The following is a 23987-nucleotide window of genomic DNA, read 5'->3' as shown; positions in this document are numbered from 1 at the left end:
AGTTCAAGCAGAATCATCAACCCTATTGAAGTAAATCTGAACTTCACCTATCAAATTAAAAATGCCCGTTTTCTAAGTTAATAGGCAAGAAGGTATAAACAAAATGGCATGGGGTGGACACAGCCCTGGAGAACATGTACCAATGCAATTTTTTTTCCCAAATTCCATTTGGTCAGCAGCAGTGATTTTTTGTTTTAAATGTTTAAAGTGAAACATTAAAAGGAAAGGAGCACTTATAAGAGTAGCCAAACACCCATGCATCCTCATGCCAGTAAACATGGGCTTCTAAGGTAAACGTTTATGTAAACAAGGCCAAAAAAGTAGATTATATTCTCGTCACCTGATGACAGCACTGAAACCGCTTATCTAAGGCTAACAGTCCCGCTCCGACGTGCTGACAGAACATCGGAGCGGGACTGTTTGCCTTAGATAAGCTGTTTGAGACTTTAATATTTGGTGCACAGTCTACCGCACCTGCCATTACAGACTTGAGACTCCCGGCGTACTGACCTCGGACCTGTTTATACAGATAGAAGATCTAGAGACACGCACTGTCAGCGGTCTATGTTATTGATGCTCTGTCATCAGGTGAGGAGAATATACTATACCTCTATGTGATTGCTTGTTTGGCTGCTCTTAGAAGTGCTCTCCTCCTTTTCTCTTTTAGATTACTGCTTTGTCTATTCAAGAGATTCACCTGGGTGCAGCTGCTTGAAGATTAGAGAGTCATCCACCTTCACTTGATTCTACAATCTGGATTTGTGAGAATTTCTTTTTTTTCCTCCACTGTAATCCTGCAGCTCCCTTGCACTGGCAAGGTGATTTGTATACAGATTTGTACGTTTACAATTGCTGGCAAATTACATTTTGCTGCCAAAAAAAAACAAAAGCACACAGACCCCCCTCCGAGGGTCTTTATGTATTCTTGGAGACCTTTAAAGGGGTCTGTGCTATATTTTTTTTTTTAAGAAGCTGTCATTGAATGTCATTTGCAGACAATTTAGGCTGTATAATTCTTTTGTTTTTAAATGTTCCTCTTGCTGTAGCACATCGTACAGCAAGAATTTTTTTTTTTTTTAAATGCATGTGGTCCCCCGAAAAATCCATACCAGACCCTTAATCCATATATGCAGACTGACTGGCCAGGAAAAAGGGAGAAGATGAACGTGCACCCTCCCCCCTTTGTGAACCATACCAGGCAACATGTCCTCAACACGGGAGGAGGGCGCACAATGCCATGTCAAGGGAAAGGGCCTCATGCCCTAATAATAAGGTGGTCCCCAGATACCGTTAACTGCAATATTTGGGCAGTGATGTCACCTTACTTAAGTGGGGGGATTCCTAATGCCGTCAGTGGATCCTAGGGATGCAACAGGTGCGAGCACCCTCTGCTTCTTTAGGAACAAGTGACAGCAGAAACTGTCATTCATATATATATATATATATATTTATATATATATATATATATATATATATATACACACCCACAGAGGGTATGTGAATCATCTAAGAAGGGGCTTAAGAAGACTACTGAAAAGTTCTAGGCTGCATCAAATGTCTGAGGTGTGTGGAACAAAAGGAACTTTGACCTGAGAGTAAGAGTTCAGGATTTACAACCGGGAAAGTAATCAGGTGCTTCTAAGAAATTTGGGTGCTCATGAGCAGCTGGCTGGTGAGTGGAGATTCTAACCTTATACCATCTGCAAGCAACTGTCCAGTCTGCCAGTGTATCCGAGGGGTAAGCAGGACCATTGAAGGTATGGCACCAGAATCCGCTACTTCTGAGCAAGGCTGTTCAGATGTCCCAGCAGGGCATCATCTTTGAGGAAAGATCCAGTAACCCTTCATTCTTCACTGCCTGTCGAAAAGAAGGAGAATGATAGTGTGAAGATGTCTGCACAGACTGGATGTGGTCTTCTGAGCCAATGGATACCATCCTATCTACCTCTACTACACTTATTTGGGGATCCTTAGGCCTTAAGTCCCTGAGTTTGTGCCTTAGATCTGAGAGTAAAGTGGACAGGAGGAGTATTCTGTTCCACCAGTAGAGAAACAAATTAGAGCTCCCTCAATCAGTCTTTGACTACGAGGAAGAGCCCCTAAGGAAAGCCAATCATGGCCCAAGGAGCAGAGAAGCAAAAGATTGATATGCCCTCCAAAGAGGCTGACATATGACTCTATAGGACAGAGCTCAGAAGAGACTGTGTCCACAGCCTGGAGGTCTTCGGAGATGCCCATACTTTTCAATGATGCACTGTTGAAAGAAGACCCTGGTCCACCTTTTGACACACTATAGTGGGAGTTTCCTATGCCTGCTCCTTTTGAAAAGCAATGCCGTAAAATTATCCCAATCTCTAGGGACACATTCAGTTAATGCAAACTGTTTATTGGTGATTTTATGTGACGCCTAATGTTATGTTTTTTCTTCTGTGTCCCCTGTTGCCTTTTTGGGGTAAAAGACGTTTTGGTGGAGAGAGTATAAAGCCCCAGTTGGCCAGGATTGCAGCTGTACAGACCAGGCTGTTACAGCCCACAGAGCTACTGCAGTGCCATTTCTCTGTCTTCCTTTTCCATTTCCATATGGTGGGAGCTTCACAGGGAGAGAGAGAGGAGGAAGACATTGACAGGCCACCTGAAGCCCCACCCATCGCCAAGAAACAAGAGATACCTGTGCTCAAATCCCAACAGCTAGTGCATGCATTTATCCATCAGGTGCTAAAGGGGTGTAACCACATAGTAACACTAGAAATTCTGAAGGACCCTCTGCACACTGGTATATACCCTTTCAAGCAGACTATACAATAAATAGGGATATTTAGTTCACACACATTTGCGTAAGCAGAGCAAAGTAGGACTGGCCATAGAGGGATTGCTTTGATGCAGTTGGCCAGCTTAAGCATGTATTGCAATATGTGTGAACTAAATATCCCTATTTATTGCATAGTCTGCTTGAAAGGGTATATACCAGTGTGCAGAGGGTCCTTCAGAATTTCTAGTGCCCATCGCCAAGAGACACAGTGATTGGCTACTGAGGCATGTAAAAGCCCACCATGGAGCCAGGGGACCTGCTTGGATCTGAAAACTGCTGGAATCTTCAAGAACTGCTAGAAGTTGTAGTTTCTGGATATGCAGCTCCTGTGCAGAAGAGACTTTGTAGGACTACAAGTCACAAAAGAGAACTGAGCAAAGAGAGGAGGAAAAGGAATGGGAAGCCCAGACTACAGACAGTCATCACATGGAGAGTGGTGCCGTGCAGAGCTGCAGGTGTGTTGCTGACCCTTTTGGGCTCTGCTGAGGTTACTGATGCAGTGGAAACTTAGTGTGGCTTGGGACCAATCTGTTTCACCATCTAGAGACCACTGCTGTTGTCAGAAAGACCGTGCCCTGGAGCAGAGGAACTTGGTGAGCCATAGGAAAAGTCATCTGAGTGCCCTAGTTTCACCTGAGATGGTTGCTACTGTGACCAGAGTTGCTGCCATGGAGATTGGATATCGCAGGAAGCAGACTACTGGGTGTCCAGGGTTCCAGATACCCACAAGAGGGAGAAGGCTCTGCAATACACTGCTGAGTGGTGAGAGGCCACTGACCACGATCCTATTATTCTCCATTTAAAGGGACAGCACTACTGATATTCGGAATGCAGCTTTGGGAATTCCTCCCCCCACTAATGTTGGGATTACAATAACACTTTTAGAGTGCGCTGACTTCATCTTGGGCCCCAATGCTAGCCAGCAACATCAGGTATGCCACAGACCATGGGGAGGTGTTAAGGAGAAACTGTTTACTGCCGCTGCCATAATTTTTGTTTTTCTGGGTACATCATTCAAATAAACATACTTTTATTCAGCTTTGGTGTGTCAGAGGGTGTGGCACTGCCGGAAGGGTAGTCGTCGCTAAAAACCAAGAACCCTGTACAACAGTGGCACTAAATGAGCTAGTTTTGTATTGAGTCAGATTAAACTTTAAAGTAAATCTAAACCCAATCACTAGAATCTTAAGTAATATTTAATATGAAATGTCAGTTCCAAAAATATTTTTATCTTTTCAAATCTGCAGTTCCATTATAATAGTCCCTGTTAATCCTGACTACAAAGGTAACTTCCTTTTATATGGTGATAATTCTTGGTTGCTGTCTCCCATTTACGCCGCTGTGTTGTCACCCTGTCACATGGGATTCCAATTGAGACTACAAGTGGCAGTTTCAACACACATTTCACAATGTATTTTCTACTCTTGTCCCCACCAGCAAACCCATTCTAAGAAACTCCATGCAACTATTGCTGGAGTGCATGTAGATGGGGAATGGCTGCAAAGAAAGTGCAGAAGATCAGCAGCAGGGGTTATAAATTATGATACACAAAGCAAATGAGAGGTTACCTTCAGTGAAAATTGCATGTCAAATTATGAATGCTCCCTTTGCATAACTGCTTATTTTTTGATAAATAATGCGAGGCTGCATTCAGTTTTAATACCCAATGCAAAGGATATTGAAAAACAGGATTTTTGCACACAGTCAGATGACAAAAGCAAACACAGCATCACCCTTATTCTATTACTTTCACTGTGATTTTTATGGGGGGACTGGGGGATACCAAGTAAACAGATCTGGCATTTTCATGTAAGGTCCTCTTAATTATTAAAACAAATTTCATGATTGCACAATATAGGATAAAGTGCATGCAGTCACTTTGAGGCAACTGAGTCCTGAACCCAAAATTGTTGAAATTTGTGACATTTTGAAATCCTGATGAGCTGTACAATGATTTTTGCTATCTAATAAAGTATTCAAAAAAAGGAAGGAAACCATGAGGCACTAAACAGATGACATAAGAGACAAACAAGGAAGCATTGTTGTGTTTGTTGTCATTGCAGCACAAACTTTGTTTGAAAGAAGAATGGCACATCCATGGATGATGGGGCACACCGGGTGGCTGGTTGTCTTTGTCTTCATCTATGGATTTAGAAGTGGTGAGTTACAAATTCTCTTATCTATGTCTGGGAAATTTTAGCTACTTTAGTCATTGGGAAAATTCCCTATTTTGACTAAAGCATGTGGACCTCCCTCCAAATAATTGAGTTCAGGTGTTTCCATTGAAGAGTACTGTTAATACTATAACATACAAAAACATCTTGGACTATTGTGCTCCTCCAGCTTTGTGGTAACACTTTGGAAAAGGACCTTTTCTGTTCCAACATGACTGTGTCCCTGTGTACAAGTCCAGCTCCCTAAAGACATGGGTTATTGAGTTTGGTGTGGAGGAACCCAAGTGGCATACACAAATTTTGACAAAGCTTGAAAATTTAAAAAAATACTTTTTTTTTTCTCTTTAGAAACTGAGCACTCCAAAGACATACTATTAGATTAATTGGATCCTGTCTAAATTGGCCCTAGTATGTGTATGTATGTAAGGTAGGGAAACTGGATTGTAATCTTCTTTGGCAAGGTCACATGCCTAAGAAGCTTGCATATGAATGTACCCTGTGTACATTTTCAAATAAAACTACCCATAATAAATAAAAAGTGGGTAAATTTGTGGTAATGTACTTTATTGAATGTAGTGGGGGTTTTTTTTAATAGCTTTTAGCTTTTTTGTGTGCATTTGATTAGTATTTTTGTATTGTTGCTCTAATTTTCTTTTTGTTTTTTTTTATGCTGTCTGGTTTTTTTTTTCATTCTGTAACACATATGTTAAATAATAAGATTGAGGGGCTTTTTTTGCGCAAGAACAGGTTCAGGATAGATGAAACTAGTAAAGTAAAACTAGTAAAGTAAAGGATAGATGAAACTAGTAAAGCTCATTGCACCCTTAAAAACTACCTTCATTTTGCCTTCTATATTGGCTTCAGTGCATTTCACCAAAATTATGAAATTTCCTGAAATGTTCCGATTTTCAGTAAAACTTTATGGAAATGAAAAAAAAACCTCAATATTTATAAGTTTATAGTACACATACACTACATTGCCAGAAGTATTGGGACACCCCTCCAAATAATTGATTCAGGTGTTCCAATCACCTCCATGACCACAGGTGTATAAAATCAAGCACGTAGGCATGCAGACTGTTTCTTACATAGTTAGTCTGGCTGGAAAAAGACAAGAGTCCATCCAGTTCAACTATCAAAAAAAAAAGCTATAATCCTATAACCACAGTTGATCCAGAGGAAGGCAAAAAACCCCAGCAAAGCATGATCCAATTTACTCCTGCAGGGAAAAAAAATTCCTTCCTGATCTCCCGAGAGGCAATCTGATATTCCCTAGATCAACTTTACCTATAAATGTTAGTATCCAGTTATATTCTGTGTATCCAAGTAAGAATCCAGGACTTTTTTAAAGCAATCTACTGAGCTGGCCAGAACCAACTCTTGAGGGAGTCTATTCCACATTCTCACAGCAATCACTGTGAAGAAACCTTTTCATGTTTGGAGATTACATTTCTTTTCCTCCAGACGTAGAGTGCCCCCTTGTCCTCTGTTTCTTCATGGTGATAGACTCTCTGGAGTCTATATTTTAAGGGATGTCTGTATTATTTTGTGAAATGTTTTATGAATATGTGTGTGCAGTTGGATATAATTTTGTGTTGGAGTTCTCATTGTTTATAATTTTGTTGTGGAATTAATTCACAATGGCAATAAATGAATCCTAATCAAATATCCCCTCTGCTGCCTCTGTCCCCGGTCACCTACACACTATTCCCTGCACTGCTCCACAGACTTGGAATGGGCACACCTTTGCAATAAAAAAAACCATAAAGCGCTAAGACTACCACTCTTCTAGGATTGTTGGGTCGCTGGTCAGCCTCTGCTCTCTGCAGTTCTATTCACTGGACCCTACAGCCCTGGTCAAAAGTTTTGAGAATGACACAAATATTAATTTTCACAAAGTTTGCTGCTTCAGTGCTTTTATATGTGCTTTTTGTCAGATGTTACTATGGTATACTGAAGTATAATTAAAAGCATTTCATAAGTGTCAAAGGCTTTTATTGACAATTACATTAGGTTTATGCAAAGAGTCAATATTTGCAGTGTTGACCCTTCTTTTTTCAACACCTCTGCAATTTGCCCTGGCATGCTATCAGTCAAATTATGGCCACATCCTGACTGATGGCAGCCCATTCTTGCATAATCAATGCTTGGAGTTTGTATTAATTTGTGAGATTTTTTGTTCACCCGCCTCTTAAGGACTGACCACAAGTTCTCAATGGGATTAAGGTCTGGGGGATTTCCTGGCCATGGACCCAAAATTTCAATGTTTTGTTCCCCAAGCCACTTAGTTATCATTTTTGCCTCATGGCTAGGTGCTCCATCATGTTGGAAAAGGCATTGTTTGTCACCAAACTCTTCTTTTGATGGTTGAGAGAAATTGCTCTCGGAGGATGTTTTTGTACCATTTGTTGTTCATGGCTGTGTTTTTTGGCAAAATTGTGAGTAAGTCTACTCCTTGGCTGAGAAGCAACCCCACACATGAATGGTCTCAGGATACTTTACTGTTGGCATGACACAGGACTGCTGATAGTGCTCATCTTTTTTTCTTAGGGCAAGGTTTTTTTTCCACATGCCCCAAACAATCGGAAAGGGAATTCATCAGAGAAAATGACTTTACCCCAGTCCTCAGCAGTCCAGTCCCTGTACCTTTTGCAGAATATCAGTCTATCCCTGATGTTTTTCCTGGAGAGAAGTGGCTTCTTTGCTGCCCTTCTTGACACCCGGTCATCCTCCAAAAGTCTTCGACTCACTGTGCGTGCAGATGCACTCACACCTCCTTGATGCCATTCCTGAGCAAGCTCTGCACTGGTGGTGCACCGATCCCGCAGTTGAATCTACTTTAGGAGACAGTCCTGGTGCTTGCTGAACTTTTTTGGGTGGCCTGAAGCCTTCTTCACAACAATTGAATCTCTCTCCTCGAAGTTCTTGATGATCTGACAAATGTTTGATTTAGATGCAATATTAATAGCAGCAATGTCCTTGCCTGTGAACCTCTTTTTTGTGCAAAGAAATATTTGTGTCATTCTCCAAACTTTTGGCCAGGGCTGCACTTCTTTAGAAGATACAGTAGTGAGGTAGGGTCTGTCAGAGGGAACCACAGAGCAGCATCAGGAAATTGACACACCCAGAAGTGTCGGATTCAGAATATTTTTCTAAAAGAGGTGAATTGGGCATGGCTGATGAGATTGCTTGAGCTAGGACTGCAGTGTCCACAGTACACAGGCAGCACTGGCTCTCTGGCAGGATCAACAGGTAGTTTTTAGCACCTATTGAACAGATCTAACAAAACACTTTCAATGGTATATTTAACAGACCAAAGAGGAAGCAAATAAGAGAAGTTAGCTGTTAGGGATTACATACACCGTAATGCTTTTGTTTGCAGACAGAGCAGGACAGAGTCCTTTAGAGAAGGCAAGATAATGAATGTTTCTTCTATAAAGCGTACTTTTGTGTTTCCTTCCTACAATATCAGCTCATTATCCAAAGACTATTAAAAACAGGAAATGATATTGTAGAATCCCCCCGGTATTTCCAGTTTTGCAAGGCATAGAACAGATTAATTTATAAACAATGACCTATAGTTCTTCATAGCTACAGTACATCCATTATATTGCTATTGATACCCTTTGTGTTCCCTGTAATTGCAATATATAAAAATTAGTTGATGGAACAAGAGCTTACAATCAACCAATCTGGTTTTAATGAAGCAACTTCCCAACTGGTTTATAGGGCAGAACAACAGAAAGTATTAAAGTATAGCTAAAGGCAAACCTTTTTTTTGTTAGTTTTGGATAGAGTGGAGAGGGATTAGAACCCCTGCCAGTTTCCATTGCTTTCTGTGCCCCTGTTAGGGAGATTCATCTTCTCTATTCATCCTATTTACCATTATCATTAAAAGAGAAAGTAAAAGAATCCCAAATGTTGTGTTGTTCCCAGAAAAGTAATAGAGGGGACATTTTCCAATGGGAGCACTAGTTCTGGTGACTTGGGAGTCCCCAAGGAATCCCTTTAATTTGCAGGGATTTATTCTCAGTTCCTGTTTGGCTATGGGATAGGAAGTGAAGGGAAATCTCTGCAATTGGACACAGATGGCAAAAAAAAAAAAAAAAAATCTGGCAGGGGTTATAACACTTCCTTACTCTATCCAAAATGAATAAAAAAAGCTTTGCCTATAGTTCTAGTTTAACTTGTTAGCTTTAATAGTAGAACTATTTTTTCGGAAATAGCTCAGAGGCCAGCAGTATTGAAATTAAAAGAGCAGCCTTTGCTGCAATACTTATCTTCTATCTAACATGACTTCCTCTCTACCATTAGATGGCTACCATCATTCAACCCACTTCTGAGCCCAGGCTGTTATGAATTCATCCCCTAGGTGTCATGACACTAGACCAGGGATTTCCAAACTGCGGGTTGAGGGCCGGATGTGGTCCTTTGCTTGCCTTTATCTGGCCCTTGGTGAAGTATTCCTTCCTCTGACAGCACAGACAGGGTACTATTCCTCCCACTGACACCAATGATGGGGCACTATTTCTTCCACTGACAGCAATGATGGGGCACTATTCCTTCCAACCAATACCAATTATGGAATACATCTCTGCAATACATGTACATTTCGCATGGTTTTAACCCTTTAAAGACTTTGCAAGTACGTTAAAATACCTGTTAATCTGCCAGAAATGCTCTCAGTTCCTACGTCTTATGGCCTGACAACACTCTGTACTAAATGGTGTCAGACCTGTCCAGTTGTCTTTTGTTAAACTATTGAATCTCCCCCCACCCCCACCCTACAACTCGTCTCCACAGCATAGGAACTACAGTTTGTATTCAGTAGTCCAATAACTGGAAGGGCTGAAGCTGAAGGGAAAGTTCCGCTTTAAGCCTTTGTCCCCCACTCCATGTTAAGGATTGGCACCTTTGGAGAGGGGGTACCCGAATATGATGGGTACTGGCTCCCACTTCTGCTACAATCACCTTAAGCAATCAGAATCGGAAGTTGTCCTCTCCGTAGTCTTCTGGGACATGTGACAGATGCCAGAATACTACGTGACTATTCAGAAAGCGCAGAGCTACTCGTGCATGCGCAGTGGACACCCGGCTGTGAAGCCGCAAGCTGTCACAGATGGGTGCCCATACTGAAGATGCTGGGGAGAGAAGATGGCCGGAGAAACCAGCCGTGGTTAGGACACTGCTGGACCGAGGGACAAGTAAATGGCTGTATTTTAAAAGTCAGCAGCTACAGTTTTTGTAGCTGCTGACTTTTATCTTTTTTTTAAATTCAACTGCAACTTGGCTTTGAGATAACACAGGAAGTGTATACAGGACATTTCTGACATAATGAATAGCAATTCTATTGCTTATACTTAAGAGCACTTCAATGGGATATTCAAGGGGCAAATTCAAACTATGAACTTTTTGTCCTAATGCAAAGCATTCACAGCATATTTGCACTTTATGGCACACTTTCCCAGCAAGGTGATCCCTTCCATCACTACGATGTTTGCGATCCCCTCCATGGCCAGCCCCTCATCTTCACCTGATCTTTTTTTGGATTTGAAGTCTTTGTCCATCTTGATTGGCCTAGCCAGGGTGATGTAACTGCTGCGCATGCGAATGCACACGGGAATCCTGCAGAAAAGTATTGAGACTGTAACACTGAACTGTGCATGTGCACAAATGCTGATAGTCAGGGAGAAGCACTTATGGCAGAATAGACACACAGGGTTCTTTTTTTTTAATTGCAATAATGACAAATAATCTGTATTGTGGGTAATATGTTTATTTCTTCTGATTGTCAGCTTCATCTAGTGGCCATAATCTAGTATTTTCCCGGCATGCATCAGGAAAATAGTGCATTATGTCCACTAGATAGAGCTGTCAGGATTTTTTTTTAACCATTTCCAGGCCAGTCCAATTCTGACATTCCTACATGTAAAAAACATGGATTTTTTTTGCTAGAAAATTACTTTGAACCCCCAAACCCATTATAATACCCAATTTTTGGTAAAATATAAAAGATGATGTTATGCCAAGTAAATAGATACTCAGCATGTCCTCGTCACTTCCCGTTTCTGATGTCACACAGTGGGCGGAACATCAATTCTTCTCACTGTGTCCCTGGAACTGGATCCCTTGGGAGAGCCCGGTAAAGGTTGTGTGAGGGTGTTGGGACCCCCTTCCGCTGGCTGTAAAGATAATCCAGCAGTTTCAGAATTACTTTAACTTTGAAAGGAATCGCTATTTGAAAAAAATTATATCTTGGTCATCGATGCAGCTGCATTGATGACCGAGATATTGCCCTTCCTACGCAGTGACATACCAATACGACACTGGAAGGGAAGTGGTTATATGCATTTACTTTGCCTTTCGCAGACAAAAAGGGAAGGAAATAGGAGAAGTTCATTTTTAGGGTTACACTTTAATTTGATATCTACTAAGGAGGAAATGTATAATAAAAATTGTCTGGGGTGGTGATAGGTTGTGCATTTAATTAAAACTTTTAAGTGGGAAGCGGTTGTGGAGTTGGGCTTTTAACAAATTCCCATTTATTTTCTCCACCCAGGTTTATGCGACATCTCCCTGACCATGGAAAAGACAATAACTGGCTATAAAAGGGATACGGTGGTCATACCCTGCACCTATACAGCATCGAAAGATGAAGAAGTGACCAAGATTGAGTGGGAATTTAAAAACGATCCTGTCATTTACAGAACCGATGATCAAGACCATATTCCACTTGTTAAGTACAGAAACCGCGTGGAACTATCAAAATCACTCCCTGGAGATGTGTCTTTGACCCTTCGGAGATTGGACACGGATGACAGGGGGAACTTCAAATGCAAAGTCACTGGGAGAGACACCAGCGGCAAACGGATAATGCAAGAAAGCGTAACTATACTTAAAGTCCTTAGAAGTAAGTGCGTACCTAGAAACACAGTAGCTTTCCTAAAAAGTATCCAAAACCAAAACATTTTCTGTACTTTTGGATGGAGTGGTGAGAGGCCGGGACCCCTGTCCGGTTTGCATTGCTCTAGAGATGATCTGAAGGAGAGCGCCAAACAATCATCTCAAGTCTAATGGCCTTTATTACAATCACAGGTAAGAACAGGAGGACATAATGGCATCCAACACTATTCAGGGCCAAAATGCTTAAACAATGTAGCACAAAGTATCCATACTGGAACCAAAATATAGCTCCATGAAAAGATCTCAAGTAAGAGCAATAGTGTACAGATGGTTTTGCCTGTACCCAAGGCAAAGAGATGTCACACATCACTTGGCCACTGATACAGGCATACTTATCTGTACTTATTGCTCCTGCTTATGAGCCTCTTCTGGAGCTACAATTCTAGTCCAAGAGATCCTTTTTGCTAAATCGTTTTAGCCGCGATGAAGATACATTTTTTGCCCACCAAAATGTGTTGGGTGCCTTTTGGACCCCATGTCGTTACCTGTGGTTGCACTAAAGGACTCTTGAGATGATTGTTTGGCATTTTGTCTCAGCTCACCTATACATGCATCTCTCAGTCTGGTTGACCCCTATTCTTTGGGAGGTCCCCTGTTTGATAGAGCTGCCAAATCCAAGATTTTAGGCTGGACCAATGGGTTAAAGATCTCCAGCACCTCTCCTTGGAGGTTTGTTTTGCTCTCTGTTTCCCTGTTGAGCAGATTCACCTCTCTGTTTGTCCTGGTGGCCATTGTTATTGAGACAGAAAAAATGGAAAATCCAATATTTTCACCAGAACGGGACTAGCGGGGAAATGTATAGGGCAGGAACATGGATGATTTTGTAAAAATAAAAAAATTTATTAATTTAAAACAATTTACAGAGCAAGCCAACTACAGCTCCTCCTTCCTCAGAGTCCCTATGTCATTACTTTGGTAGCTGCTAGTAGAATAATCTCAGAAGATCATAGGTGAAAGCCTTCTAGATCAGTGATTACAATGAGCAGAAGAGTTCCTATGATCAGGGAGTTAGGCTGAAACTACTGAATAACAGCAGGGATAAACCCCAAATAGGTGTCACCTGAACAGAGGTCCCCGTTGGAAGATTTCGCTTCTATTCCTCCACTAATAGAAAGAGGGGACACAGACAAAAACTGGACAACAGTCTAATGCCTAGTGCACACAATGAGAATATCGGACAAATGAAAAGTGGTTTTTGGAGCACTTGTGCAATAAGATGATCGTTCGTACACAGTTTTCGAGAGCCAATCACGACAGCTCATGCAAAATTATCAAGCAAAAAAATGTTTACTTGTAAAATAAAACAAACAATTTTCGTTTAATCTGTACAGTATTCAATGGGAGGAATAGTGCCCCATCATTGGGGTCAATGGAAGGAATAGTGCCCCGTCATTGGGGTCAGTGGAAGCAATAGTGCCCCATCATTGGTGTCAGTGGAAGGAATAGTGACCCATCATTGGTGTCAGTGGCAGTAATTATTCCCCATTGTTGGTGCCAGTGAGAGGAATATTTTATAGGTGGGAGGAATAGTGCCCCAAGGGCTGGATAAAGGCAAGAAAAGGGCCACTATGTGGAGACCATTGATTTTGGGGTAGGGCTCAATATGCATCATGCAGTAACCATGCATATCTTTCTGTATCTTTGCTGCTAAGATAAGAAGGAGAAAATTAATTGATTTGTCTGGTACTAATCTTTTCCAGGCTACTGATTTTTAAAATAAACCCAATCATTAAACCTTGTCAATTTAATGTCATTTCAATAGGTCTTTGTAATCTTTTTAATTCTGCAGCTTATTTAAAATACTCTCTGGCCTTGTTCAGGTACTTCCTGTTATAGAGTGACAACTCTCAATCCTTGTCTCCCAGTTGTGCTCCTGTGTTGTCACCCTGTCACATGGGCTTCCTATATGTACACATTTCATATAGTCTACTGTGTTCACCATGAGGAATTGCCATGGAGCCATCATGTAGCATATGTTGATGATAAATAGTTGTACAGAGGCTGCATGAGATGAGCAGCACTAAGATTCAAACAAGAAGGGATCAGACTTAATGACAGAATCAGAGGGTATTATTTTAATGAAAGCTGCAGATTTAAAAATACTAAAATAGATTTTTTAAATTAACAAGTTAAATCTTATGTGATATTTTAGTGATTTGGCTTATGTCTACTTTAAGGGCTCGTTTTCTTGAGCAGCTAAGGGGGCGGTAAAGGCAGGTGGTTAAGCCATGGTTTTACACCACCCACCCAAATACAAAAATGCAGCCCTTCAGTACACATGCTGTGGCTGTGATGCTTTGCAAAAAAAAGTATGTCTCATGCAGCTGGTGGTACCTCAGCTGAATATGACCCATTCAAGTAAGTGCAACCACCTTTCCATCATGAGGGGATGTGTGGCCCCCTCACTGCCCGTCAAACGCCCTTTGAAATTGGATCTGCTTTTCAGAGTGGCAAAAATAATAGCTGCACATGTGAATGAGCCCTAAAGCTGAACTCTGGGATAACCAAATATTCTTCCCTGTGTTTCGTGTATTCTTGAATCTTGCTGTACTTTGTGTATTTCTCCCAGATCTGTGCAGTCATCCAGTGTGAGACTTCTCCTTCCTGTAATAAAGACCACTCACTGCTGCTCTCTCTCTTTGTGCAGAGTGACTGGTCTCGACTCCACCCCTCTTGTAGTTTCCTATGGAGGGTGAGGCCTGCTGGGCCCCTCCCACAGGCTATGTACAGCACAGTGATAATGTCACTGCCATTTTACAAGGTAATACCAGTGTTTCCAAAAAGAGATTTGATGCACACAAAAGGCTGCTATTAAGGAACCTATTTGTATAAAAGTTTTAATTCCCAGACTTCGGCTTTAAAACGATATCTTTTTTTTCCGTTACTAAAAGTCTTACCAAATTTGAATTTTTGATCTTTCCTACTGCAACAATTTTCAATAACATCTGTGTTCTGGTATCGCAGAAAAAACTGAAACGTCAAATGTGGGCAGTGATGATGAAGAAAATGACTACTGGACAAGTATTCCATTTGTAGAAGGACATCCCTGCTTATGCAGCTTTATACGCTGTGTGCTGATTGTCTAACCGCTTTACCGCTAGCCGCTCGCATTTTGGGAAGTCTGTTTTATTCTATAGGAGCTGAAGACCGGTGTATGGTCAGTTGTGTATATTGGCTACTCTATACAGGTTTGAACAAGTCCGCCTTATGCATCCTAGCACTAGCAAGAGCTTTTCTTTTTTTTTTTTTTTTGCATACGACATGTGATGTTTAAAAGCTCTCATTACAAAGTTTGCCTACTGTCTATGTAATTGTGTTCACTGAAGCTTTAAATGTTTAATCAAAGTGGACTTTTCCTTACCTTTACAAGTCTGCATGAATAATTTCCTGCAAGCAGAAGGAAGCATTTCCTCTGTACCTTCCTCGCAACGATCAGACAACATTATAAAATTGTCGCAGGTCACCAGTTCATGGTTGCAGCAGGGGCTGATCTGATGGGTTGGGTTACAAGGGTTGTTGTAGTTTGTACTCTGATACAGTCATTGTGTGTTTCGGTTTATCATCATTTGATGGGAAGCAATTTACCTTGGAGAGTGCAGGCATACTTTTTTTTCCTGTCTTTTATATGTGAGGAATTGTTACATTTGGTTGTGCCTTTTGCACAATGGCTGGTGTAGTCCTCATGCACACTGAACATTTTGATAACGCTGGTAACGTTATCTGTGTAAAGTCATGTTAAAAACGTAAAAAAGTTTTTCAGCGTATTTTTTGCAATGGCGTTTAGCGGCATTTTCCCACCTTTTTCCACGTTTGCGGTTTTTAGCATTTTTTGGGGGGTCAAAAAAGTCCAAAAACGCTGGTTTGTGGTGTTTTGCTGCATTTTTCAACGTTAAAGAGTTTTTTACAGCTAAAAAACTAATCTAGAAACCTCTGGTCCTGGAGTTTTTTTCCAGCCGAACAGTGTCCCTGCTAAAAAACATTGATTATAGTCTAGGTGTGCATGGACACATAGGATAACATGCTGGGGAGTTTACTGGCTGTAGAAAAAACGTCAAAAGCCAAAATCAGCAGCTGTAAAAACGTCCAGTGTGCATGAGGACTTAGGCCACACAAAAGAGGATGTGTTATTCACTAGGCAGTAGCGATGCAAGTGCAAAATGGCCTTGGCCTTCTGTCCTTTGTAACAACTGAAGGCTGGGGTACTTCTGTGCCTGCCCTATTACTAGGGAATGATTTAAGTGAATGACTGTCTCTGTTAAGCTGTGGTAGCGGCACATACGGGAGCTTGCCAGTCAAGTCACTGTTTGTCCTGCCTGACCTAATTCTTTGAATTTCCAGTGGAGATGTAAGCATAAATGAAGAGTCAATAAGTGAAATAGGTCACTGGCAGCGGTGGTGGTTACCCCGTTGCTCTTATTGAAAGCCATTAATGGGTGGCAGTTTAGAGAATAGGTCCCAATATAGCCAGGCACTCCCAGGAATATGAAGAGAGATCTAATTTGTGGTTAGGTGAATGGGTATTTGTATTTTGTACTTTGATACAGTCATTAGGCTCAATTCATAAAGCTCTGACACAATTATAAGATTTTTATTTTGAGCCATGTGCCCAGGGCCAGGACAAGGGGGTGGGCAGGAGGGGCAGCTGCCCTGGGTGCTGTGGTATCGTGGGGGGGGGGGGAGCACCACGAGAAGAATAGGTAGAGGGAATTTGTGTTGGGAGGAGGAATTTTGGGGTCGGTAGGGGGTATGAATTGTTTGAGGAGGGGATATATTGGGGAGATATGCTAGAAGTGGTGATTTGGGGGGATTTGTTTTGGGAGTTAAGATGGGGGATGAACATCTGTGTGAGGAGGGGGATTTGAGGAATTTGTGCTAAAAAGGTGATATGGTGGGGGGGGGGGAGATTTGTGCTAGGAGCGGATTTTTTTTTTTTTTGGGCGGGGGGTTTGTGCTAAAAGGGAAAATTTGGAGGGGGGGATTGTGCTAGGAGGGGGGAATTTGAGGGGTAGAGAATTTGTGGCAGGAGAAGGATTTTTTTTTTTTGGGGGGGGGTGGGGGGTTGTGCTGATAGGGTCGATTGGGGGGGGGGTATTTTTGCTAAAATATTTGTGTCAGGAGGGAGCCTTTTTTTGGTGTTGTGCTAGTAGGGATGATTTGTGATAAAAGGGGATTTTTTTTTTTTTGGGGGGGGGGTATTGTGCTAGGATGGGGAAGTTTGAGGGGTAGAGTACTTGTGGCAAGAGAGGGAAACATTTTTTGGGTGGGGGGGTTGTGCTAGTAGGTATGATTGGGGGATATTTGTAATAAAAGGGGTAAAAGTTTTTTTGGGGGGGGGGTTGTGCTAGGAGGGGGACATTTGAGGGGAAGAGAATTTGTGCCAGGGGAGGGAATGTTTTTTTTGGGGGTGGGGGGTGGATTTATGCAGAGAGGATATGGGGAGAGGGAAGATTTGAACTAGGGGGATGGGGGTGGCAAAAATTTGTGCTGGGAGGGGGGATTTCAGCAAGGGGGAGGAATTTGCACTTGGAGGAGTGGGGATTTATGCTAAGGGATAAGAATGAAGATAAGTGCTCGATTTTTTGGGTGGACTTTTTGCTGATATATAATGCTCATGCATCTTGAGGAAGGGGGGGGGAGCACACAAGTTGGCATGCTCACCCTGGGCTCTAGATAACCTTGTCCCGGCACTATATGTGGCTGTTTTTTTCTAATCTCCTTGGACTTAGCTGAAAACAACTGTCACTTCTTTTAAAAATAAATATTTATATCCTATTGTAACAGCTTTGCAAATTAAGCCTATTGGGTGTTTTTAGTTTTTATCGGATAAGCAGTTTTCCCTAAAATAGATTTACCTCCGCGAGCGCAGGCATACGTTATTCCAGTCTTTTATATGTGGGAAGTAGATGATGATCCTGGATGATTCCTAAGCAAAGATGGTGCTATCCTTCCTGAAGAGGAAAGCAGATTAAACTATTGTCAAGGGGTGCACTGTGATCTTTGTGAGGAGGGAAGAACTACCTGGAAGGGTTATATTGACACATTACTTGAAAATGATATCTAATGCTAGGTCCACTTTAAACTTGCTGCAATGTGGGTTTGATTGTTTGCTTTATTTTGCTTTCACCAGCGCAGCGCTACAAACATTACAATAATTTACATTTACGTTTTATTATCTCAGCAAGGCCACCTACAGAAGAACCCCAAGTCACAACTGCAGAAGCCGAAGTAACAACAAGTAGGTGTTTTGGTTTTTTCCATCCTCTAACAATATTTATGAGCAGACTATTACCAGAATAGGCCGAATCTTTGAGTCAGTTATTATTCCTTAGCTCAGGCGGGAGACAGGCCAGCCTTCCTGGGAGCTTACATTGGGCGGACAATACTGCTTTGACAGGGAGAAAATACAAGTGAATAAGAGCACAAACAACTATGCCTTCATGTTAAAGATGTCCCATTATAACCGCCTTCCTGAACCTGTGCTTAGCCAATACAGATTAGAAATGTGCAGTACAAAATGTTCGTTATACGGACATTCGATTGTGTCTGAATTTCTGAAAAAACAATAACGAATTTAAATGAATCCGAAATAACGAAACAAAATTTCGTCCGGAAAAACACATTTTCCGAATTCGTATGGCATTCAAAAACAAAATTGGGTTTAAAAACAAATTCAAACTGTAAACACATTGCTGACTATTGCTGATTTCCTTCAAAGACCGTGTGTATTAGTGTTAAAATATAACCGTCTTCCAAATTTCTAATTTCGAAGAGAATAGAATAGAAAATAAAAGAATGGAAAAGAAAGGAATACAAAGAATAGAAAATACAATAAATATACAATAGAAAAGTCAATAAAGGAATAGAATAGAAAATAATAGAATAGAAAAAAAATAGAACAGATTAAAATGGAATATAACAGTCTTCCGAAATTCGTCTTTTGAAGAGTAGAATAGAAAAAAATAGCATAGAATATAGTCATCTTTCAAAATTCGAACTTCGAATAGAACCAGTTATTCTTCACAATGAATTTAGATCAATTTGATATTTTTAATAGAATTAAAAAGCATAAAATAGAATAGAAAAAAATGAATAGATTAGAAATGAATAGAAAATAAAGAAATAGAAAAGAGTAGAATAGAATAAAATAGCATAGAATATAGCTGTCTTTCAAAATTTGAACTTCAAATAGAACCAGCTATTCTTCACAATGAATTCAGATCGATTTGATATTTTCAATTCAAAGTCGATTTGAATTAGATTTGAATACTTCGAATCCACTGGAAAAAATGTGAATGCGTCCGAAAACAAATAAACAAAATGAAACAAATTTTGTTAAGAATGCCACAAAACAAAATGAGTAACATAACGAATCAAAACAAAACAAATGTTTTCATTCTGCAAATGTCTAATGCCGATCACAGCAAGTAAGTACAATTCCAGCTCCTTAATTGCTTTTTCATTCCTTATTTTTACTTTCTTGTAATTGCTTTGCCCATGTAAGGCAGCCCGTGTGCGAGTTCAATTCACAAATTGCATCGGTATGCCGGGCACTTAGAGGAGGACTTCCTGCTGTCTCAGAGCCAGCAGGATCCTTTGCCTACTGTCTCCATCCCTGTGAAGCAGATGCAATAGACAGAAGAGAAATACAAGAAGGAAGATTTTTGGGGTGCTGGCAGTGAAAAGGGGGAGAAAATAGGGCTTTAAGGGGGGTGTTTCACTCTTCTCAAACCGTGGAAACTGTACATGGGTATAGTGAGATTGTTAAGGACAGTGTTTTCTGAGGACTCTGAGTCATTCTGCAGGCAGTTTGTGATGAATGGGGGGCCTTTAATGCTCAAATGCCTGCTCAAAGGCTTTAGATCACCAAGGACAGGGACAAATATAAGATCTCCAATACAAGGGGAACACTTCGGGACACTACGAAAATTGCAATGTTTCCACATTTGGACCAAATTTGTAATCTCTGCTGCAGGGTAACTCCTGCTTTGTGTCTTAAAGTTTTTATTCTGTTCCAGTGCCCAGGCACTATAAAGATGCCGCATGATGTTTCTAAAACTGCCAGATTTGTAATGTTTGTTGCAGGGAAAATCCTGCATTGCACCTCAACGTTTGCAGCCTATTCTGGTGCTCTGGTATTTGTGGCTATTGTCTATCAGATTACACACACTAATGTTTATTCAAAGGAGATATCTGCCTTATCTCTCCCTCTTGAATTGCTGCCTAACTGAGCTGTTTACATACTATCCAGACACTGTACAATATGTGTAGCTATCCTCCCTGAAATACTACACTCTGTTTATTTACAAAGAAAACCTGCCTGGTCTTTCTCTATTGTACATTGTAGTCCAATCAAGCTGCTTATATGCTGTCCAGCCAACGAACACAAGATAAAATATGCCTTGTCTCTTTCTGCTGGCTGCCTTTTCAAGTACTCACATTGTAGTAGCAACTTTGGGACTACCAGGTAAAACTCCGGACAGGAACTTGAGGAAAACAAACCTTTTATTAGCGCTGATTCCTAGCAAGGACTCATGTCAGCAAGCTAAGTGCCTTGAAAAGCATCTCACAGGGTATACATATCAGCAATTACGTCACAATGCATATATTTCCTCTTTCATTTTCTGTACATTCAAAAGACTTTCTAGGCAGTTCAGAATATGGCCTTGCTAGATAAATTATCTTCAGCTGAAAATAAGGGTACCAGCTACAGACTGGAACACTTTACTTCACAGGAAATAAGGGAGAGGGCAAGTGAGCTGATGACCTTGCAAACAGATGCTGTTAGAAATGTTAAAGTTTAAAGGGGAACTCTGCAATATTTGGGTGTTGCCACAACATTACTATCCTGATGCTAGCCAATTTCCACGAAACATACCCGAGGTCTATATTTTTTATATTTTGGGAATAATTGGGAACACATGAAGGGGGTTTGGGGAATGTGGGATTTTTGTTTTGAAGTTTTTTATGTGCTTTGTTTTAATGTTTTAGTCAACTTTTAGGACAATGCAGTGTGGTACTGCAAAAAAACAAAAAAAACCCTACAAAATATAATAAGAAACTGTTTTTCCACTGACCAGTGTGTACGAATCTGAGGGCTTTAACTTAATTTTTCTAAACTTTCATATCAATTTTAGATCTGTTGCTGCTGCCACTTTGACCAGTCAATACAGGCTTACTATTGCTTGATTGAAAAAAACTCAGGTGTCGCAGCCAAAACTAAAAAGTATTTTTTTTCCAAATAGACATCAAATTGGGGTGTTGCTGCTGTATTTAAAGCAAGGTCAATGTAAATTAACCCAAAAAATGAAATTACACAAAAAATATGTGAGGCCAGTGTGTGATGTTGCTGATGCTGTCTGTGAGAATCTTACTGTTCCATATCACCAATTACAGCATAACTACTTCTCCATCTAATTCTACTACTACTACATATACTGTGGGTGGGTAGGTAGCACAAACAGGTTGGATCACGTACATGTGTCCATGTTAGGGACGCGAAGGTGCGCGCCTGCTGCTAAATTCTGTTGTCACTGGCTACAGCGAGATTTTGTCAGCAGGTTCCAGCCAATGATTTATGACTGAGAACTGCTCATTGGCTGTAGCCAATCACAGCACAGAGTTCTATGTTTGCAAACAGCACAGGGCCCTGTACACATATCTGCAATATGGCTATTTCTTCAAAGCATGGAGAATAAACAGCTAGATCTGTAAGTAAAAGCAGCACATATTACACATAGTTAGGCACACACAGTTAACCCCTTGATTGCCCCTAGATGTTAAACGCTTCCCAGCCAGTGTCATTAATACAGTGTACAGTATTACATATGATCACTTTATTAGTGTCACTGGTGATTTCAGTATCACTTAGTGTATCCCTATTGAGGGTCTGTTAGGGTCTCTCCCCCATCTCTCCCTCCCCCCTCTCTCCCCCCCTCTCTCCCCCCTCTCTCTCCCTCCTCTCTCCCCCCTCTCTCTCCCTCCCCCCTCTCTCTCCCTCCCCCCTCTCTTTCCCTCCCCCCTCTCTCCCTCCCCCCTCTCCCCCCCCTCTCTCTCCCACCCCCTCCCCTCCTCTCTCTCTCCCCCCCCCCTCCCCTCTCTCTCCCCCCCCTCCCCTCCTCTCTCTCTCCCCCCCTCTCTCTTCCTCCCCCCCTCTCTCCCCCCCACCCCCCTCTCTCTCCCTCTCCCTATTTTTCTCTCTCTCATCTATTTCTCTCCCCCCCCTCCCCTCTGTTTCTCTCTCTCCTATTTATCTCTCTCTCCTATTTACCCCCCTCTTCCCCCTATCTCTCTCTATCTCACTCCCCTCTCTCTATCTCCCTCCCCTCTCTCTTCCCCCTATTTCTCTCTCCCCCCTCCTCTCTCCCCCCTCTCTCTCCCCCCCTCTCTCTCCCCCCTCTCTCTCCCCCCTCTCTCCCCCCTCTCCCCCTATTTCTCTCTCTCCCCCTCTTCCCCCTATTTCTCTCTCTCCCCCTCTTCCCCCTATTTCTCTCTCTCCCCCTCTTCCCCCCTATTTCTCTCTCTCTCCCCTCTTCCCCCTATTTTTCTCTCTCTCTCCCCTCTCATTCCCCCCCTCTCTCTCCCCTCTCTCTCTCCCTCTCTCTCCCACTCTTACCCCTATTTCTCTCCCGCCCTCTCTCGTCCCCCTATTTCTCTCCACCCCCTCTCTCTCTTCCCCCTATTTCTCTTCCCCCTATTTCTCTCCACCCCCTCTCTCTCTTCCCCCTATTTCCCCCCCCTCTCTCTCCTCCATCTCTTTCTCCCTCTCTCCCCCCTCTCTCTTTATTTCTCTCTTTCTGTCTCTCTCTCTCTTTCTATCTCTCTCTCTCTATCTATTTCTCGATTTCTCTCTCTCTATTTCTCTCTCTCTCTCGAGCAAAGACACACCTCGCTATTTTATGCATTTGCATTACAAAAAGTGTTACATTTTTTCTCTAGGAGATCCAGTGTCTCATACCTTTCTGTTACACAGAGTGCCTGATACCCCTTTATAACATTTGCCTTATACCTCTTCTTAACACACAGTGCCTTGTACCTCTTATCTCTGTGTCCCAGGATATTCGGGCAGAGTCTCTTAACAATTAGGTACATTTGTGTCCAGCTTGACGGAGCAAAATTTGCAATATGAATAACATACATTTTCATGTAATGGCTACCAGATTGAATAGCTCTAGACCAGGGGTGTCCAATCTTTCTGACCTTCCTGGGCCACATTGGAACAAGAGAAATTGTCTTGACCCACAAATAAAATACACGAACAATAAGGATAGCTGATGAGCAGTTCCTCATACGGCTTTTGGTGGGTAGATGCGGCCGCAGAGCCCGTTCACTGTAATGACAGGTTGCTGGCGGATGCGCCTATTTGTAGCTCTCTGTGCAGCCAGCTATTACCTGCAGTGGCTGCTGCTAGACGCAGACAAAGGCGATTAGGGCCGGTGCGGATTGTATCGGCAGTTTCTGCGGTTCTCAGCAGGTAGGTGCAGCCCTAATCGCCAGTGTGACTATAGCCTATGTATGTGCTGTGGGGTGGCGAGAGTTGTAGGCATGGGGCTTTGAGGGGGCACAAATTCAATCTGGGGGGGGGTGCAGCCCAGGACCACCCTAGATCTGGGCATGAAGCATTTACTTACCTGGTGCCACTGCATTCCCTGCTGCCGGTGCTATTGCAAACATGGCATCCCTGGCCGGCAGCTGTGCTTGAATGGCATCCCTCCAGATGGACCCGGGCCACATGCTAAACTCTCTGGGGCTGTGGGTTGGACACCCCTGTTCTAGACCATATCACTCCAGGCCTTTCCCTGCCCAAGTCTATAGATTTAGCTACCTATCAATATGTTATTGCTACATCTCAGATACAGTATGTTTGCATATGTTTACTCTGTGATGTGCCTATAGTTGAGTCAGTTGTGCTTACATTTATGTACAGTAGCTTAAAGCCCCACTGAAGTCTCTGAAATATATACACAGATAGACTTTGAATGAACAACTTTAAACTTCTTAGCTTTACCTCCACTTTTCTGTTCCGGCAGCTGTGCTGGGTGTCT

General features: G+C 42.0%; 1 protein-coding gene across 10 annotated transcripts in view; it reads left to right on the top strand.

Moving 5' to 3' along the window:
* The first annotated feature begins 484 nt into the window (after window positions 1-484).
* Window positions 485-23987, top strand: part of VSIG4 (V-set and immunoglobulin domain containing 4) — a 67398-nt gene continuing 43895 nt past the window's right edge. For 7 of the 10 annotated variants that reach the window (XM_089674893.1, XM_089674891.1, XM_089674890.1 and 4 more), the window contains exons 1-6: window positions 485-588; window positions 668-761; window positions 4873-4968; window positions 11543-11893; window positions 14911-14967; window positions 18125-18181. In XM_089674893.1, the coding sequence (XP_089531019.1) occupies window positions 4896-4968; window positions 11543-11893; window positions 14911-14967; window positions 18125-18181 (538 nt within the window). In that variant the 5' untranslated portion in view covers window positions 485-588; window positions 668-761; window positions 4873-4895. Of the gene's footprint in view, window positions 762-4872; window positions 4969-11542; window positions 11894-14910; window positions 14968-18124; window positions 18182-23987 lie in introns of all 10 variants that reach the window. The other 3 variants (XM_089674892.1, XM_089674887.1, XM_089674886.1) reach the window with 2 other exon arrangements.

This window comes from Staurois parvus, unplaced genomic scaffold (genome assembly GCF_062004578.1).
Source record: "Staurois parvus isolate SC_StPar_1 unplaced genomic scaffold, SC_StPar_1.0 ptg000154l, whole genome shotgun sequence".
In the NCBI taxonomy this organism is placed as follows: domain Eukaryota; kingdom Metazoa; phylum Chordata; class Amphibia; order Anura; family Ranidae; genus Staurois; species Staurois parvus.
Note: the sequence above shows the minus strand (reverse complement) of the source record. Positions and strands in the feature narration are given on the sequence as shown.